This window comes from Populus nigra, chromosome 2 (genome assembly GCF_951802175.1).
Source record: "Populus nigra chromosome 2, ddPopNigr1.1, whole genome shotgun sequence".
Lineage (NCBI taxonomy): Eukaryota > Viridiplantae > Streptophyta > Magnoliopsida > Malpighiales > Salicaceae > Populus > Populus nigra.
This window is the reverse complement of record NC_084853.1, coordinates 45898293-45917588: the sequence shown is the minus strand read 5'-3', so window position 1 is coordinate 45917588 and position 19296 is coordinate 45898293. Positions and strand designations below refer to the sequence as shown.

At 35.3% G+C, this 19296-nt stretch overlaps 1 protein-coding gene across 3 annotated transcripts; it reads left to right on the top strand.

The window, feature by feature from the left end:
• Nucleotides 1-17114, top strand: LOC133682588 (glycine--tRNA ligase, chloroplastic/mitochondrial 2). 3 transcript variants are annotated; one of them, XM_062105990.1, is made up of 36 exons: nt 2-347; nt 445-495; nt 588-655; nt 943-1024; nt 1142-1205; nt 1970-2025; nt 2141-2218; nt 2401-2475; nt 2560-2630; nt 2928-3044; nt 3133-3234; nt 3561-3687; nt 3871-3954; nt 4167-4253; nt 5694-5795; nt 6150-6213; nt 7383-7438; nt 7857-7928; nt 8072-8154; nt 8481-8529; nt 9048-9110; nt 9257-9346; nt 9458-9544; nt 10336-10407; nt 10484-10542; nt 10839-10932; nt 11425-11643; nt 11853-11947; nt 12585-12675; nt 12754-12858; nt 13598-13636; nt 14231-14320; nt 15252-15353; nt 16200-16281; nt 16451-16536; nt 16807-17114. In XM_062105990.1, the coding sequence occupies exons 1-36, from the start codon at nt 78-80 to the stop codon at nt 16903-16905; spliced, it is 3231 nt and encodes a 1076-aa protein (XP_061961974.1). In that variant the 5' UTR covers nt 2-77; the 3' UTR covers nt 16906-17114. The 3 variants fall into 3 exon arrangements, with proteins under 3 accessions (XP_061961975.1, XP_061961974.1, XP_061961976.1); XM_062105991.1 differs by lacking the exons at nt 13598-13636; nt 14231-14320; nt 15252-15353; ... (1 more) ...; nt 16451-16536; nt 16807-17114 and adding an exon at nt 13020-13591 and having other exon boundaries at nt 1-347; XM_062105992.1 differs by lacking the exons at nt 2-347; nt 445-495; nt 588-655; nt 943-1024; nt 1142-1205 and having other exon boundaries at nt 1970-2041.
• The last annotated feature ends 2182 nt before the right edge of the window (nt 17115-19296 follow it).

Sequence of the window (19296 nt, the reverse complement as noted above, 5' to 3'; positions counted from 1 at the left end):
GATAGCGAAAAGTGGCTAAGCCTCTTTAAATCCTCAAATCAGAGATTCTGAGCGTAAGAGAGAGTGCGAGCCAAGCCATGGCAACCTTCGCGCTCCCGCTAGTCATATCCGTTTTAAAACCCCAATCCACCCGCCTCTTCCTCTTCAGCTCCCCCGCCACCGTTGTCGGAAGGCCAAACGCTAACCGTTTTTTTCTCAATCGCCACCGCCTCCGCCACTTCACTAAAACCACCACCTCCGCCTTTAGTACCAATTCTTCTATTCAACAGCATTCCTCAACAAACCCTTACAATGAGCCTCAAAAAACCTCTGTCCCTACTTTTCAACAAGCAATTCAGCGACTCCAGGTCAAATTTCCAGCCTCCACTGCCCTATTCTTTTCTGTTTTAAAATTTTAATTTCATTTAAAAATGGAGATTTATGCAATTTTGTTTTCTCGAATAGGAATATTGGGCTTCAGTTGGATGTGCAGTGATGCAGTGTAGCAATACAGAGGTAGATTGAATTACACGTTTAGTTTTGTCATTTTTTCTTCAAATTCGTGTCACTTCCTCTTTTTATCGAGGTTTTTGGCTGTGTATTGCCAGGTTGGAGCCGGGACTATGAATCCTCTCACATTCTTAAGAGTTCTTGGTCCTGAACCATGGAATGTGGCGTAAGTATATGATTTTCAATGCGATTTTGTTACTACCATTCAGTGTTTTTATCCTCAAGAACCTTATTTTCGGAGTAGATGACAGTATGACAGTGATTCCGAATGAAAAGAGTCAATGGTTGCCAGGATTTTGGTTCACATTGTGAAATTCTGACTGCCTGCATGGTTTTTAGCTGATGTTTGAATCATGTCGTGATTAGTTAATTTGATATACTGGTATACTGTCAAGATGGGTTTTGGAGGTTTGCTATTTACAGTAATTGCTAATTTGGAGTTTCTAATGAAAGGTACGTGGAGCCTAGTATTCGCCCAGATGATAGTCGTTACGGGGAAAACCCAAACAGACTACAGCGTCACACACAGTTTCAGGTTAAGTTGAATTTTACATATCAAATCTTGCAATGTTAAAATACTGATGGAACTTTATTTTGGAATTATGTTTATATGATTGATATCTTCTACTATTGGGTTTCATGTTCATTTCAGGTTATACTAAAACCTGATCCTGGAAATTCACAAGACCTATTTATTCGGAGTCTCTCTGCGTTAGGTGATTTTCTCCTTTTCCATATGCCATTTCAAATTTGTTAGTCTTTTGCGAGAAGTTTATGTTATTTCTAAAAGTGCATTATTTCTAGAAGTTCATGACTTAGCTGTGATTTATTTCTATTCTTTTTGTAATTCATTTGAAAATTTGGCAAACTTTTTTTTTTCTTTCCTCCCCATAATTCAAACAAAAAGATAAAAGTAAAAAGAAGAGGAGAAAGGAAGAAAAAGCCTTCAAGTCAGAAAGATTGCATTGTTAAATGAGACTAATCACTAGTAATTTTTCTGTTTCTATACGGGTAGTATGGTTTGAAAGGTAGGAGCCTATCTAGATGGTCTTCCCACATGTCCTGATCATGAGAACAAGAGAAATTTCCACACATTTTTCTTCCTTCTTTCTTTCTTTTATTTAGTGTGTATCTGGAGACTGTGTATGGTGGAAATTGTTAAATAGCAGGGACCAGGGTGCTTTAGTTCCATGCAGCAAATATCTTACTCAGACTAGAATATAGTTGTGTTGCGCTGCGTATGCTTGTTGAAATATAATTATAGTTCTTCGTTTTTATACTTAGGTCATTTTTTTTTTAAATTATGTCCTGTTTGGTTTGCAGTTACTAATGTTTTCTCTAAATCATCAGCAAAGTGGGTTGTTTAATAACCATCTTGCTCCAATTTAATGTGTTGATTCGCTGCATTCACTTTCAGACAATTTTTCCTGTTTAATTTTGTGATAGAGGCCTGATCTTTTCCTTCCTTTATGCTTGACAGGTGTTGATGTTAATGCACATGATATACGATTTGTGGAGGACAATTGGGAGAGCCCGGTAATTTGATTTGCATGTCAGCAACTCTTGCATTTAACAAAATTGCATAGAGCTTTTGGGTATATAATTCATTGCTGAAAAATTATACATTACCAGGATCTAAAAATGCTTGTAGGTACTTGGCGCTTGGGGTTTGGGCTGGGAAATCTGGATGGATGGGATGGAGATCACTCAATTCACCTACTTTCAGCAGGTTCATCTCTGATATTTGCAATGACTAAATTTATGATGTTTTCCATTTCATAATTATGGCTTCTAGGCTTTTATTTATTTATTGGTGCTCTTGGATTTTCCTGGAAGGTTGGAGTTGAACTTTCATAGAGTTTTTAATTTATGTGTGTGCTTGGGATTCGCTTTGATTTCCTATTTCTCTAGGCTGGAAGTCTTCAACTGTCACCCATATCTGTTGAAATCACTTACGGCCTTGAGCGCATCCTCATGTTGCTTCAGGTTAATGTCCTTCCTTCCCTTTTCGTTTTCTGCTTTTGTTTGCTTCAGAACTCTGGCTTAAGTTATTTCACTACTAATTGGCAGGGAGTTGACCATTTTAAGAAAATTCGATATGCTGATGGCATTACATATGGGGAGTTGTTCTTGGAAAATGAGTAAATGAGATTATTATCCCTTTTTTTTTCATATCAATTTGAAGTGGATGATATGCATATAATTTGTGACAAGAATTAGTGTACATTGATTAGTAACTGCTCTCTGTTCCTTTTTTTCATCTCTCTTGTACCTATTTTTACAGGAACATTACTCTCGCTCTTGTAATAACTTTTCAATATTGCTATTTTTGTTGTCAAAATTTCACTTCCATTATTTCAACATCATGTAGCTTGTGCTTTTCTCTTTCAAGTTTCAAATTATTTGCAAATTACCAAAATATTGAAGTTCTGTTTCAGGAAGGAAATGAGTGCATATTATTTAGAACATGCCAGTGTTCATCATCTTCAAAAGCACTTTGATTTTTTTGAGGAAGAAGCTCGTTCCTTGCTTGCCTCTGGTCTTCCAATCCCTGCGTATGTATAAGAACTTTTTTTCTATTTTATTTACACTGTCTGGGTTACTCTGTGGTTTCTTAAAGTTAATGTTTGCTGAACATGCTAGGTATGATCAGCTACTGAAGACCTCTCATGCTTTCAATATCTTAGATTCTAGAGGTTTTGTCGGGGTAACAGAGCGTGCTCGATATTTTGGTCGAATGCGTAGGTGAGTGTGCCTTTTCTCGCTCATGCTAAATAACTCCCCGAATTATCTAGAACAATTGATTGTTCACATAACAATAAACTGAAGAGGCTTACCTTCTCTCACTCTTGTCAAATAGCTACCTGAATATCTAGAACAATTGATTGTTCACACAACACTAAACTGAAAAGGCTTACCTTTCCAGTTAAATCAGGGAACTTCAGTTGTCTCTTTTGAATGTATCTGAAAAATGCAGATACACGCTTGAAGAGAACATTTTGCTTGCTATGAAACTATTTTAAATCAATTCTTCCCATCTTTTGTCTGCTTATTTCTTTTTGGTTTAACAGCTTAGCTCGTCAATGTGCTCAACTTTGGTTAAAGACCAGGGAATCCCTTGGACATCCTCTGGGTACTGTTTCTGAACCTGCTCAACTTGTATCTGCTAAAGAGCTTTTGGAGGCAGCTGTCAAAAAGGTTGGTCTGCTATAAGTCAGTTGAATTTTGTTCATTCTTTAACATGACAGCTTTTCCCCCTACTTCTTAAATTTTTGATATGTAACAATCTCTGTGTCTAGAGAACTCATGTATGTCCTTTTCAATCATTGTTGACAGTAACACTTGATACGTGAATTTTTTTTATCTAACTTCTTACAACAGGTGCATGATGAGCAAAGGTTTTTTGTTCTTGAAATTGGTACTGAAGAGATGCCTCCTCAAGATGTAGTTCATGCAGGGCAGCAAGTAATTTCATTTCATTTCAGCTTTAGATCTTGTCATTTGTAGCTATCTTTTTCCGACCAGAACTCTTCTATTTTTTCCCTTCGAATTGCTGAAAAAATTTGTTTGTTATTTTAACTTCTGCAATGTCTATTTCCTACGTGTCTCTTCTATATTCCTGTAGTTATGTTTTAGTCTAATAGCTGTTCACTGACTGTCCTTGCTGATCTTTTCAGCTCAAAGATTTAGTTTTGCAATTGCTAGAGAAACAACGATTGAGTCATGGCAAAGTTGAAGCTTTTGGTACTCCTCGCCGACTAGTGGTATAGCTATTAATATTTACCTTGCCTGACATCTTTTTTACTATTTTTGTTTAAACAATGGTACAGATAATAAGAGTTTTTCACTAGTCTTCTCACTAAATCATGTAGTAGCCTGTGAGTGAAGGACAAAACACCATATTAATATCAATGATAAAATCATGTTTCCTTTTGATTTAGAAAATATCATCAACACAAAAATGATATATGCCATTCTAGCAAGAGAATTAGTAAAAACTCTCAATATCTCTAGAATTGCTCTTTTTATTTAGAAGCATGTTTTTACTCTACCACCCTATATGGCAATGCTGGTGATTGCTCTTTTTGTCCACGTATATTTTCTTGCTGCCTTTGTTTGTTATTTTTGGTGTTATAGAAGTGTAAAGTAAAGTTGATTCTTATGCCTACAGCAATCTCAAAGATGTTTATAATTTTATCCATGCATGCTTGTGCGCAATGCTCTACCTTCATAAAGGGGAATTGGATCAAGACAATAAATTATTTGCATACGGGGAAATCCTTCATTAATGCGGATCATATCTTTTAATTAATTTTTGTTTGTAATTTGTACATCTTACAGTTACAACTTTTATGACCCTGTAGTTCTGTTTTCTGATCTGGTATATGCATGTATCTTTCTTAACAACCATTCACATTTCTATTTTGTAATATGTGAACGTTTGTTACTTTCTCATATTTTTCATGCAAGGTATTTGTGCAAAAAAATCAACAATTACCAATTCTTCCATCCCTGGCAAGCTTTACTTTTGAATGAGCTTTCTTAAGTGGAATGTAAATATATTGCATCACACTTGTCATCAATGCCTTCAATTCCTGAACCACCTAGATCCATGTTTAGTTCACTCCAGTCCAATTCTAATAGCTTGTCAATGAGCTTGAATAAAAGTAGGTATGCTGTTCATGCACAGCCATACTCTATCACCTGGCAGGCAACCTATACCGTGTAGAAATAGAGGACGATGAGAGATAAATACTTGATATTAATCAAGTTGGTAACAATATGCTGCTAGCATTAAGAACAGTTGCCAAGGACTTTTGCATACTCTCTTACTATTTTTGTTGGGATCCATATACTTGTTTCTCAATCATAAACTGACTGTTTCTTCATTACCATGTTTATTATGAAGCCTATCATTTCTCATATAACACCCATTACATTCATGTAAAATTTAGCAAAAAATATTTGATTATTTTTATTCTATTTTATCACACAGACTAATGTACCACATTTTAAGTTTTCATCTTTTCCGATAAGAGTGTCATATGCACACACACAAAATTTTTTGTGAAGAATAGTGTTTTCAGTTTCGTAATCATATGCCAATATGCTGACTTATCATTTTACTTAAAGCACTGAGGATTTGTTTTGATATTGTCAAAATGTTAATATTTATGCCCCTAAGAATTTTCTTGTAACCACAGGTTTGTGTTGAGAGTCTTTCCACTAAGCAAGCTGAGATTGAGCTTGAGGTTCGAGGACCTCCTGTTTCAAAGGCCTTTGATCAAGAAGGAAATCCTACAAAGGTTTTGCTTGATCTATAATTTTTCCCCTTCATATTTTTAAGCTCAAACTTATCCTTTATCCTCATACCCTGTCCTCTTTGGTTTGTATTGGTAAATTTATTACATGGTGAAAATAGAATATGCTAGTGTTGGAGTATTTGTCCTTTATCCTTTATCCTTTTTTACTATTTTTTTTATTCTCCACCATGGTTGTGTATTTCCTTACAATGATCTGGCAAAGTCATAGACATAATTAATCTATTTCCCACATCTTTCAAAACCATAAAGGAAAAACACATGAAATTGATTTCTTCCTCACTTAGTCATGTATTCAGTATGACATGGTATCATATTTAGTTTGCTGTTTCATGTCAGGCTGCTGAGGGTTTTTGTCGTAGATACAACATATCATTGGACTCATTGTTTAGAAAGGTTGATGGTGAGTCAGTTTGGATGCATTGATGAATACCAGGGTTTGCTCTGTTTATTTTCTGCAGATTTGCTTTGTCTTCTTTGTGTAATGGTGCTATCTATTGATATTCTAAAGTCTTTAAACTTCCATTTTGCTTAATGTCTTTGAACTTTTAGGAGTTGTTTGTACCATGTTATATTGGAAACAGTTCAATCATGTTTTCTTCTTTTATTTTATAATTATTTTTTTGATAGCCAACCTTTTCAATCTCCTAATCTCACTTGGTTGCCTTGAAGATTTAAAAATGTTGGATACCAATCACTGAATCATTCTCAGTATCCTCTTAATAAGTTCTAGCTGGTCTATTTGCACCTTAACTAGCTTGATGTTCTTTTCCATCCACATAGATACATGCAGAATGCAGCCACTGGAAATCCAATGTTAAATTATATCTTTTGTTGCTTGAGCTGGCAATGAAAACCTTATGGAGATAACCTGACCTTGTTTGGTGCTAGTCCTATCTGGCAATCTCATACATTAAGGTATACCCAGGTTTCATATCCAATAATTCCAATTTGTGAGTAAAATCAATCTTTCAAAATCTGAATACATACCCTTTGCCAGTAAGAGCATTTCTCAACAAATATTCAGAATTCATTATATTCGAATAATTTCAGGTAGGTAGCCCAAAACCTGTATCTACTAGGATGGGTAGGATAGGTGTCACTTGTAAGTTTGCTTTGTACAATGAAATTCTTAGGCTTGTATCAAGGCTAATCCTATCCAATTCAGGTCTCCAAGGTTTGAAAGCAACCTCTGGCTTAGAGTTGGTAGGCTTATTTCATCCCTGTTTAAGTGAGACTCTCAAGTCTGATCTAGTCAGTGGATTGGCTTCCAGATGTTTTTCAATTGCTGTCCTTGGTGTCACCTTAGTTCCCCTTTAATCATGGTCTATTTAATCACACACTTCTCTCAGAACAGGCTGCCTCCCAATAAAAGAGGCAGTGGTAAGAGCTATCTTGCTGCTGCCTAAAGGCAAAGGAATATGCTGCTGTTCATAGGCCTGCTCAGTCAGCTAGCTTCTGAATTTAGTTTATGCATTGAACTTGATTTATTTTTCTTATTAATTATTGCTGTTGCTTCTGGTACTATCTACTATTGATAATGCTACTTATTGATTTTCTTTTCAAGTGCAGGCAAAACGGAGTATGTACATGCCCATGTAAGGGAGACTGCACGATTTGCTGTAGAGGTTGTAATTTTGATCTCTCTTTTGCTAGTTGTTCTGATGATTGTAGTGTCTGCCCTTTTGAGTCGTGATCCTCGTAAGTAGAGAATGGGATGCTGGCAAGTTTAGAGGATTTGATATCCTTTTAATTCTGTATGAGGTTATTTTTGTTTGTTATCTTCTTTCCTGACTTGTCCCATAGACAATAAATGCTGATGCTATCCATAATGGATGGAGTATTCAAATTGTGGCAGTGTACAGAAAAACTCAAAGAAAAAAGAGAACAGATGATGTTTGAGGGTTAGGCTACAATAGTACCAGATTCAGGAATAGCTATTCTATGTTATTACAATGCTTCTTTCTTAGAACCTGCTGTAGTTCATTAGTGATGATCTTTTCTTTTTAAATATCTAGACCAGTTTTATGTTGTATTGCATATCAGATTTTATCTGAAGATTTGCCCAGTACCATCAGTAAAATATCATTCCCAAAGTCAATGCGCTGGAACTCTCAGGTATGTGAATGGTCACTTTTCTATTCACTACACTTGTCTCTTTCATTAGGGAATGGCCTAGTCAAAATAAGGCTGGAGTATCTGGAACAGGTTTATCCTTTGATTTATAACCATTACTTGTTTTCCTGCTATGTCGGATCTAGGTCATGTTCAGCAGACCAATTCGTTGGATTATGGCCTTGCATGGAGATGTGGTTGTTCCATTTGCATTTGCTGGAGTTTTGAGGTATTTACAATTACATATAATTGGGTACTCCTGGTGCATTCTCCCTCCTTGACATTCATGTGGGCCCCATTATGGTAACTACCTTTGACCCTCACACGATTTGAGCGCTACATTGGGAGTATTCAATGATCACTCCTTCCAAGGGCCAGCCTTTTTTTAATTAAATTTTACATGGGAACTTTGTGGGCACAATACCTTGGTAGCTTTGTTGTTTGTTGAAGTCTCACATTTGGCAATTCTCTGCCCTTTTGTTTTGTTTAGAATTCTATCCTGCTATTTTATATGCAGTGTACTGTTTCTAAAAGTTTTTATGTTTGGTGGTGCAGTGGGAACCTATCTTATGGCCTTCGTAATACCCCCTCAGCTACTGTTCAGGTATGTGTAAAACTGACATGTTTTAATTTCAATGAACTTCCTCTGCCTTGTGAACAGATACTAAGTTGTGATTTTTTTTTATCGGTATAGCTCATTAAGCACTGTGACACTTTGTTGTAGAAGTATAGTAATGGTATTAAGGGGTGCTATGATATGTAATATAACAGTAGTTCATCACATCACCAAAGCAGTTTTTCCTGGCATTCGGAGGCACATTGGGGAGGTTTTTCAACTTTCTTTCGCTTGATGTCATTGGTGTCGATTAAAAGCTCATCTATAGGCACTAATGAACTAGCCAGTCATTGCACGAACAAAAAAAGGCAGCAGTGTTCTTTGGTGTTACCACTGTATGCGGAAATCCCTGTTCTGGGCTAATTGGCTTTCAGTTTTGGAAATTGATTATTTTTGGAAGATTTTTAGTGTTGCTTTTGTCAGCTGTCTTGCATGTACATTATACGTTCATTCATTATCTTTTGTATACTGGCGTGTACTTTTATTGATCCTGCTAAACTTCACAGGTTGAAAGTGCAGAATCTTATGAAGGTGTAATGCAAAATGCTGGAATTAATATTGAAATTGAGGTATCACAGAATAATTTTTCCATAAAATCTACTTCACTTTATTTTGAAAGAGTCTTTTTACCAAACAACTTTTCTTCTTTTGTGTGAGAAGTGGGTTTAAACTATATATGCTTTGAACTACACTAAACAGATGCTTTCATCTACAGGGTCGAAAACGAAGCATCTTGGAGCAATCTAATGAATTAGCAAAAAGTGTCAAAGGACGCATCCTTATTCAGGAAAGCTTACTTAATGAGGTACTCTCTCTCTCTCTCTCTCTCTCTCTCCAAATATGCTAAGGATATTCTATTAAGAAAAAGTTCAAGGATGATCGTGAGTATAAACTATCCCTCTGTATGATGTTTTAGGTTGTCAATCTCGTTGAGGCACCAGTTCCTGTGCTTGGGAAGTTTAAAGAGTCGTTCTTGGAGCTTCCAGAAGATCTTTTAACAATGGTAAGGTTTTTTTTTTTTTTTTTAGGCTTGTTTAAAATTGGCACCTGTTGATAAATGAAATTTGATGTTTGTTTGCTGCATTCATGACATGTATTGAAAAGCTGAAAATTGAAGAGCATTGAAATCACATAATGCCCGCCAACTAGTAATTGATCATTTAGAAGCTTCAAATTGGTTCTCCTACATGTCATGCAATATTGATTCTAACTTTTGCATTTGAATGGTTGCCATGTAAACTATTTTAAGTCCTTTGACTGGTCGTGTTGTAGCTAAATTTATGATGAATTAAGGTGTTGGAGACATAACTTGGGGGTTAAGATGCATCATGCTGAATACAAATTAAGGTCTGATGTCAATGATTTGATAGTGCTTTTATCCCAAACCAGTGATGAAAAATAAAGCAGGCCTGCTGTCATGGAAACTAGCTTTGTAATAGCATTCCTACATGTATCAGTCAGATAAAGTTTGGCCACATTGGCCAAGTGCAATAGCTTGGTCGTTTCTTCTTGAACGGATCATCAAGGTTCCACCAAATGCAAGTTTTCACTTGAAATATATAAGCAAAGGGGGTTTTGAATTTGGAAGAGATGTATCATGTATGTTGTTTTATTCAATATATTGACTGTTGCTGATGCTGGATTCTCTTAATCTTCTATATCCAGTTGGTCTGTTCACCAATATAAAATGGAATAAGTATTAACCCAGTAGACGTATGGCATAAGTGATGCACAGATGCTCCAAACTCATTTATTTTTCACTAGTTTAGTGACTACAGCATACCATTTATGCAGGTCATGCAAAAACACCAGAAGTATTTCGCCATAACTGATGATAGTGGAAGGCTGCTGCCATTTTTTATTGCTGTAAGACACGCTTACCAGTTACACGTCCTTTTTTAACTTGATGCTTCAGATTCATCAGATGACAGTTTTTTTTAAGGTGGCAAATGGAGCAATCAATGAAACCATGGTAAAGAAAGGGAATGAAGCTGTGCTTAGGTAGGGATTGTTCTATAGTAGTTCTAGTCATTCGTCCTCACAAGAGGAAGAGGAGCATCCTAATGGATTTTTAACAGTCCCCTAAATTGCCTTGGCTAAATATTTTTTTTATGCTGCTTAAATGTTTTTAGCATTTAATCAATATGTGAAGTTATATATGATTTCAAATAACCAGTTATTTTGACTTTCTTGTCTGTAATTACCGGCAGCAAAAATATTCGCAAGTATTTCTTATCCTGTTTACTCTTTTTTTCTTATTATTCTTGAAACACGAACCACACATTTCTTACACGTAGAGCTCGCTATGAAGATGCAAAATTTTTCTATGAGATGGATACGCGCAAGAAGTTCTCCGAGTTCCGAAATCAACTAAATGGGATTCTTTTTCATGTAAGTTATTTTCTATTGCAATTATCCAAAGGGAAGAAGTTATTGATGGTGGGTAGGGATCAGGAACTACTAAAAATTCTGAAGCTCAGGTTGCTAACATCAATCCGAAAAGGTGTGTTTTAATATTATAAACAAATAACAAAACAGTTTCTTACAAGATCAAAGACCTAATGGCAAATAGAAGAGTAAATTATAATAAGTCTCTGTATCTGATTAACACTTTTTGTTAGTTTTAATCTCTTTATATTAAAGCCATTAATGGATGTAGGTGTAGCATAAGGTTTTGAGACCTGTAGCTTGACCATAAGGATATAAAAACTAACAGAACCATTAATGGGTAACAGTCAACAAAGTTCAAGGGACTAAGTTAAAGGTTTTGAAAAAGGAGCACTGAGTTACGGTTGCATTGATAACATAAAGACTAAAGCCAATTACTCCAAACATAAAACATTTCAAACCACCCCAATACTAACAGTGTAAGTTCAAATGCAGGAAAAGTTAGGAACAATGCTTGACAAGATGATGCGCGTTGAAAACGTGATCACCAAACTAACTGTGGAGTTGGGAGTTAATGAAGATGTGATTCAGGTTGTCCAGGATGCGGCGTCGCTTGCTATGTCAGATCTTGGTACTGCTGTTGTGACAGAATTCACTGCCCTTTCAGGAATAATGGCACGCCATTATGCTCTTAGGGAAGGCTATTCAGCACAGGTCATTGAATTCACTTTAAATTGATGTACAAATCCCTTTTTTCTTTGCCACTTCATGGAGTTGCTTATGAAGTAATTTCTTTTCTTGATCCGGATCCATGTTGAAAAATCTCCTACCTCAATGTGCTGTGCTGAATTCTAATTTCTGCTGTCTTCTTTTTTGAAGCTTCACTATGCTTCTTTCTTTATATTGTGTTTTGATTGTTGCAGATTGCTGAGGCCTTGCTAGAAATTACACTTCCTCGATTTTCTGGAGATATGGTTCCAAAAACTGATGCAGGGATAGTTTTGGCAATTGCTGACAGGTGAATTTAAAGTCATAAGTCAACTTCAACTTCAACTTCAACCTTTATCTCTTTTGGTTGAAAGTAACTTGTTGTGATATAAGGCTCCCATGTGTTGCTGGAATAATGTTTGTGCTTATAGATTCTGAAAAGTAGAAAATTATCATCAATGAACAGTGGTTTCATGATGTCTTTTTCTCCCCCAGAATGGTAATTGATTAGTGAACAAACAGGAAGAGATGCTGCACTCATTTAACTTTTCCAAAGGAAAATATACACTAGGTAACTAGTAAATTTCTAAGCAAAGCTTACTTGAGGACAACACTGAATAATTTCCAAGCAAATCCTACCTTACTAAGATTCAATGAAGAAACAACACTGAATTGATGAAAAGCTCATTCCTATCCATTTCACGGTAACATTTGAATAGCTTCTTCAGAAAGTGCTACTTGTATGATTATTGCCAATAGCTGAGATTTGAGGTGTTATTATCCCTAATGCCCAAAACCTTGTGCCAAGGCAAGAACATGAATGAATGTACATATTTATACACTCATGGATTTGTGTCCGTACGAAGACATTGTTAGTCTTGACACACTCGCTATCATGAATTACAATGCTTGGTTTGCATGCTATTGATGTGAAAGTTATTTTGCAGATTGGACAGCCTTGTTGGCTTATTTGCTGCTGGTTGTCAACCTAGTTCCACTAATGACCCATTTGGCTTGCGAAGAATCTCTTATGGTCTAGTAAGTTAATATGATTATTTTGTAGGGCTTTAAGGTAAGTTAGTTTAATTAACTCAGTGCTGCATTTGTTTGTTTTAGGTCCAAATATTGGTGGATAATGATAAAAATTTGGATTTGGTTCGTGCTTTAAGACTTGCTGCTGACGTGCAACCCATTAAAGCAGATGTCTCAATGATTAATGATGTAAGAACAAGTTCTGAAATTCTTGCAAGAATGCCCCCCCTCCTTGTTCATCTCCCTGAAAATGTCATCTATAGTAAGGGACACAGTTGTTTTAAAAGGAAAAAACTCAAATGCATCATTGAATTGTTGCAATGAACCTGAAAATTCATCACAATGTGCAGGAAAGCACTTCTAAAAAATTCCAGATTTTCAGGTCACTAGCCAACCTCCATTCCCTGCACCAGCTCTCAAGATCATCTTTAGCAGGAAAGATCTTTCATTTCCCTTCTCATTGACATCAGTTTACTCCAAACAATGAGAGAGACAAGCAAATCTCTCTTTCTACTGTACTATGAGGAAGTCTTCCTTGAACTAATTCTCATGTCAGAATATGACCAAACAATAAAGAAACTCTGGTAGGAACTTTAGCTTGTGCCATTTTCCTTGCAATGTGCCTCCCAAGTCACTTCATAAACGTATACAAGGATTTGACCTTAGACTTTCTACTATAGCTGGTCTCCAACATGCATAACATGATCCGCCCTCTGGGCCATCACCTTGCAGAAGTTATAGCAATACATAATCCGTGTGTCTTGTTATTCACGTGAAACCATTCACTATTGTCTTATTACTCGAGTTCATCCAATTAACCGTCTGATTGGTATGTTACCCTATATTTTTAGGTGGCTTCAGCAGTGCTTATTATTTATTTAGAGTCCGTACAGGCATGACAACGTGGGGTTTTGAATATTTATTGTAGGTACATCTGTTTGTTACTCGAAGATTGGAGCAATTCCTGGTACGTACGCATTTGACACCACCAAGTTAACATGATTAATCAGCTAGATAACCCTAAAATATCAAAATAACTGATTCCACAAATTATAAGAAAGATGTTAGGACATGTAAGTTCTTCTCTGCCTGTTACAAAACTTTTGGATGATTTATGTGTAGCTTAAGAGCTCTTTTTGGCGCTTTTCTTTTTTCTTTTTAACTGATATGAAGACATGAGGTTGATCAGTGAAATGAGGGTGGGGTTGTATTCCTTTTTATTTATCGGCTGCCTGAGAACACGGGAATGCATGTTAATTCAACCAATGAGAAGATAAGCAGGAAAATAAAGTCAAACTGCAGAAGGAAAAGAAGTCAAAGTGAAGATGGAACTATTGACTGCATTGTATTAGTGTCTTAGGATTGTACAATTGAAGAGAGCATACTAATGTCTTTCTAACTTCAACCTTCTACCTGTTGCTAAAATTGGTGGGCAAACTTGCCTCGAGCACAATGATTACATCTTGCCAATCATGGTCAAGACTTTAAATTCCAAGTATAACAAGAGTTTAGTATTCCAGCTATTGATATGAGAATTTATTCCTGCTCATTATGGTTACAGGTTGACAAGGGAATAAGGCCAGAAATTGTTCGATCTGTTCTTGCAGAACGTGCAAGTTCCCCTTGTCTGGCAGCGAAGACAGCATATAAAGTAAGTGGTTTTGCTTGATATTTTTTTGAGTGTTTTTTCTTACTACTTTTAAGGGTATTTATTTATGGATCATTGCCATCTCTACAAAATCAGCATAACTCGATGCATTCTGAAGGCAAAATTAGGGCATTGTGTTTTTTTAAGTGTTAGGACCTCAAGCTTTTACCACCAAACACTACTAGAGCCATGATCAATTCTATTGCCAAAAGAGAAGGAATAGATAATATGAAGATGCTTTGTGGCTTGCAAAACGCCTATGATCTCTTATGTATTAACTTCTTGTTTCCTTGCTGCTAAGGCTGCTCCACATCCTATGTATGATGTGAAACATATATGTAAGATTTTGTAAACTATAGTAGTTGATTTGTTTTTTCTTATAAAATACCCCTGGCCCCCGAAAAAATGCTCCAGTTCGAGGTTTTATTTTGCCTCTAAATATCTGTCCAAGTAAGAAAGTCAACTAAAACCTTAGAATTTGTCTGCTCTTGCAACATAAATGACATTGAAGTTGTGGTAATACTGGATTTCAAGCATAAAATGTGGATTATGTTTTAAAGCTTTGCCTGAAACAATTGTGCATACTAAAAAATGGAATCTTGATTTAGTGCAAAGGGAGCAATGAATAGGTAAATGATGATGTTTTACAACAACGTTCTCAAATTTGAAATGGTTCGACATGCATCTGTTATCCCAAAAATCTTGGATCTGAAGAGTTTGTTGGGCTAGAATTCATTGTCATGTACTTCTGTATGTGTTTTTTTTTTTAGAGGGCAGAAGTTACTAAGAAAGCACTTCTTGGAACATGACTCCGATTCATTTCCTTACTTAATGAGCATGAAACAAAGAAACTAAAAGGATGGTCTTATTTATCATCCTTCTAATTTTCTTGAATGCTTTATCAATTTTGAATGTGACTTAAAATTTGTTTCAGATGGAGGCTTTGTCAAGAGAAAATCTTTTCCCTAAGGTAGTTGAAGCATATTCTCGTCCAACAAGAATTGTCCGTGGCAAGGATGTGGACACTGATATGAAGGTACTATTTCTCAGATGAAAGAACGGTGTGTTATTAATTAAATTAATTGAAGGTAGAAGATGAAGTTAGAGAACACCACATCCTTTTATAAGCAAGTGAGAGTAAAAAGGGTAACAAAGTCAAATAACAGTGCACTCTAATCCTGTTAAATATTAGCAAGGGAGTTACCTCTTGCTGCAATTCACGTTACCTCTTGCTGCAATTCACCTACCTCTGGCTCTACTGATAGAATGCACTACACAAGGAAGCACCAACATGTGGATTGAGGATGGAGAATCCAGGCACCCATCACCATCCAACACCACCCAAGATAAGGCACCACCAACTACCACATCACCAAGCTAGCAAAACCACCACTTGCATATTCAAGCAAAACTTATGCAATGGCCTCTTATTTTAAGCCACGGTCCCTTCTGTGATAATACTAAATATGCACATCTAGTTCACATTATACCTCAATAATGGCATCTCGGGGAGCTAAATTTTGTCGATCATCTGCATCCTCTGATCCTCTCCCATTTTGAGCCTTCAAAACCCCTTCGAGGTGCGTACTCCTTAAAGTCATCTCCCAAGATATTTGACAATAAAGCATTACCGCCTTTGACATGGACTCCTCTATCAGTGTTAGTATCTTCACATGTCTCCGGGCTTCTTCCATCTTTGAAGATCAGATAGCATTCCACGTACCACTGTATTTAACCATTTGTATCTTCTCATGTCTCTGTGGTTGTCTCTAAGATGGTTTTACTTCGAAACATAGTTTTTTGTATTTCTATGTTCTATATATTTTATTGAGCACCAGTCTGCTAGAAAATCTCCTTTTAATGGTATGAAATTGTTTATTAGGTGGATGAGGCTGCGTTTGAAACAGATGAAGAGAGAGCTTTATGGAGCACTTTCACGTCCACTAAAAGCAAAATTTATCCTGGTAAATGATCTTTCTTCATAAATGATCACTCTCATGGAATTGAGATCGCTTTTTCCCATGGGACATGCTTCCTTTTGGGTTTGAAATATTTTCCAATTTGCATTGATTTGTATTAGTGAACTATGGCATCTATTAAACTGACCTTGAGATAAACACATCCATCTTACAGGCATTGAGATTGATGAGTTTGTTGAGATATCCTCAGAGCTACTACAGCCGCTTGAGGATTTCTTCAATAATGTTTTTGTCATGGTGGTATGTTTTCTACAGGACTCAATTATTTTTATCATTAATGACTATATTCGTTGTTGGAAATTACATTTGAGATTTTTATCATTGATCTCCATGCTCTCGTCCTGCCTGACCTTAAGCCATAGTGTTAGTCTACCCATGAAATGTGCAGATTATCCATGCTTTAATTGCTTTGCAAATGACTTTTTATAACAACTCTCTCTCTCTCTCTTGCTTATAATTGCTATTAATGGAATCCCAATATTGTGTAACATGACTTTTGTCTGCACGCAGGAAGATGAAAGAATCAGGAAGAACAGGCTTGCTCTGCTAAATAAAATTGCAGACCTGCCTAGAGGCATAGCAGATCTTTCAGTTTTACCAGGATTTTAGAATTTGCCAACAATTCATTATGTGATCATTAGGAGAAAAGGAAAAGGTGAGATGAGAAGAAAAGATGATTTGGAGTAGATAATATTTTTGGGATCGGGGTGTGCATAAAACCTCATTATTTCGAGGCATGTAAAAATTTTGATACGTTTTTGCTGGTGGCAATGGTTTAAATTATTTTAATATAATAATATATGAGAAATAATTATTCATCCTGGTTGATTAATTTGCTCATGATATTAGGCATATGAAGATGATACCTGGTGCCACTGAATATCTGTATCTAAAGAGCGTTTGAGTCGGAAGTAGTTTAAATCGTCAGCGATTCAACTTCACAATTTCCAAAATGAACCCTTTTTGAAGTCTGCATTTGATCCCAATTAGTTTGGGATTGAAACTAGATTTAGTTCAGTATCAAGTTTGATGTCTTGCAAATTGTTCTGTCAAGATCGTACCTCGTGCATCATAATTTAAGCTTCGGTAAGAATTGCTAGAGCTCAGAAGAGCTTGTGTAGCATGTGACCTGAAAAATTGAAAATGCAGTGCTAGGCTTGCTGTTCTAACCAGGGAAATGCGATGAATTTCATTATGGACAGTAGAATTTAATAAATCTAAGAAAATTTCTAGGTTAAGCAAGTGAAATAACCCATTCGAATATTGAGGTCTTGTCAGCCAATCAAATAATAACATCGTAATTTCCATGAGCCCTAGAAATTTACACATGGCTAGTTCAATTCTAGATTAAACGACAGCCCTCTGTTTGCTTGTGCTTTAATATCGTTTTTTCACCTACCTTAACTGATTTAGTTGGGCGTTTAGTTTTGCACCCGCCCATCGCCGCCGCGGGTTTGTAGTAATATTTAAAAAAAAAACGCAAAAAAAAAAAATTATACTTTGCTGATGTGTTTTTTGAATTGAAAGTTAACTGATTTAATATTGAGATAAAAATTCGTTCAATTTATATAGATTAATCTATATTAACTTGTGAAACTTGTAAGAATAATTTAAAAAAAAAACTTGAAAAGTTAATTTTCTAATTAATTCAGTGTTAAAGGTTTAGATTAGTAAAGAAAAGCATTCAATTAAAAAAAAAAAAACCCAAATGAACTTAATTTAACCAACCAAACTTGTAATACAAGTCATACACATCATTAAATTCAATAAAAAAAAAAATTTATAATTATTTTTTTCATTTAATTATACAACAATAAAGCTTATGTGATTTTTTTTTTCAAGCAATATTAATACTTAAAACAACTATTATAAAACTCTTTTTAATGAATAAAACTTGTTGACATAATTTTTAATTATTTTAGTGTTACAATAGGTGTTAATGATGAATTCTTTTTGATATCAGGAATTCAACGACTCTTTTTCTCTCCTTGAACAAATCAGGGATTGATAAAATGAAGTTTTATACTATTTTCAACAAATAAAGAAACCGATAATCTCATAGCTAAAAAGGAAAGGGGTTAAGATGAACTTTTTGGATGAAATTCAAAATTACCTTTTATTTTACTCATTTTATTATACTTTGATGATATGCCTTTCAATTTAACAGTTTTTTTTTTTTAAAAAAAAAAAGAGCAAGTAGATACTAAATTTTGCACAAAAGGGGTGCTATTGTGAAAAAGAAAAGTTCAATGACGTAACTATTTTTTTAAAAAAATACTGTTTAAATCCAAATCCATAGTGATACGTTAGAATACACAGTAAGTACAAAGTATATATAAAAAACACCTTACAACTTATTATTTTTATAATATTCTGCTTTCGGGTTACATTCCACTTGGTAAGAGCATGTCTTTTTTAACTACGATTGATTTTTAACAATTTCGTTATTTTTCGACCAAATTATCCTAACCTAGTTTAGTAGTCCTAGATACAAGATCTAGCCTAAAGAATCAATTCAGAACTTGATCCGAACCGGATTGATAAAAAAAATCAGTGTATTTTTTCATAGTTTGTTTATTGTTTTTTTTTCAAAAAACCTGAAAAGATATATATTTTTTTTAAATCAAAACCCAGAGTAACTCACTGATTTGCTAGTCAATCTGATAATGGCTTTGTACCGAATCATACCAGTCAGGTCATATAAACCACATCCAAACCTACGAAAATGATTATCATGGAAGGCAAACAGCCAAATAAAAAAGCTGAAGAAGTATAAAAAAGGACGTGGTAATTATTTATTACATTAACTGTATGCGAAACCTGAAAATGACCGGTCATTCTAACCCCACGTGTCAAAACAAATCAATCATCCGTTACATGCAAATGAAAAAATTTACTGGATAAAAATCATTAAGCTATAAACTACAGTCAATTAAATTAAATGTATGCGAGTCCCCCCCCCCCCCCCCCCTCTATTTTTTTAATTAAAATAATTATTTA

Coding starts and splice junctions, on each gene's coding strand:
- LOC133682588 (XM_062105990.1), top strand. CDS start 78: ATGGCAACCTTCGCGCTCCCGCTAGTCATATCCGTTTTAAAACCCCAA. Junction 8,155..8,480: donor GCATTTGCTGGAGTTTTGAG/GTATTTACAATT, acceptor TTGGTGGTGCAG/TGGGAACCTATCTTATGGCC. Junction 8,530..9,047: donor CCCCCTCAGCTACTGTTCAG/GTATGTGTAAAA, acceptor TAAACTTCACAG/GTTGAAAGTGCAGAATCTTA.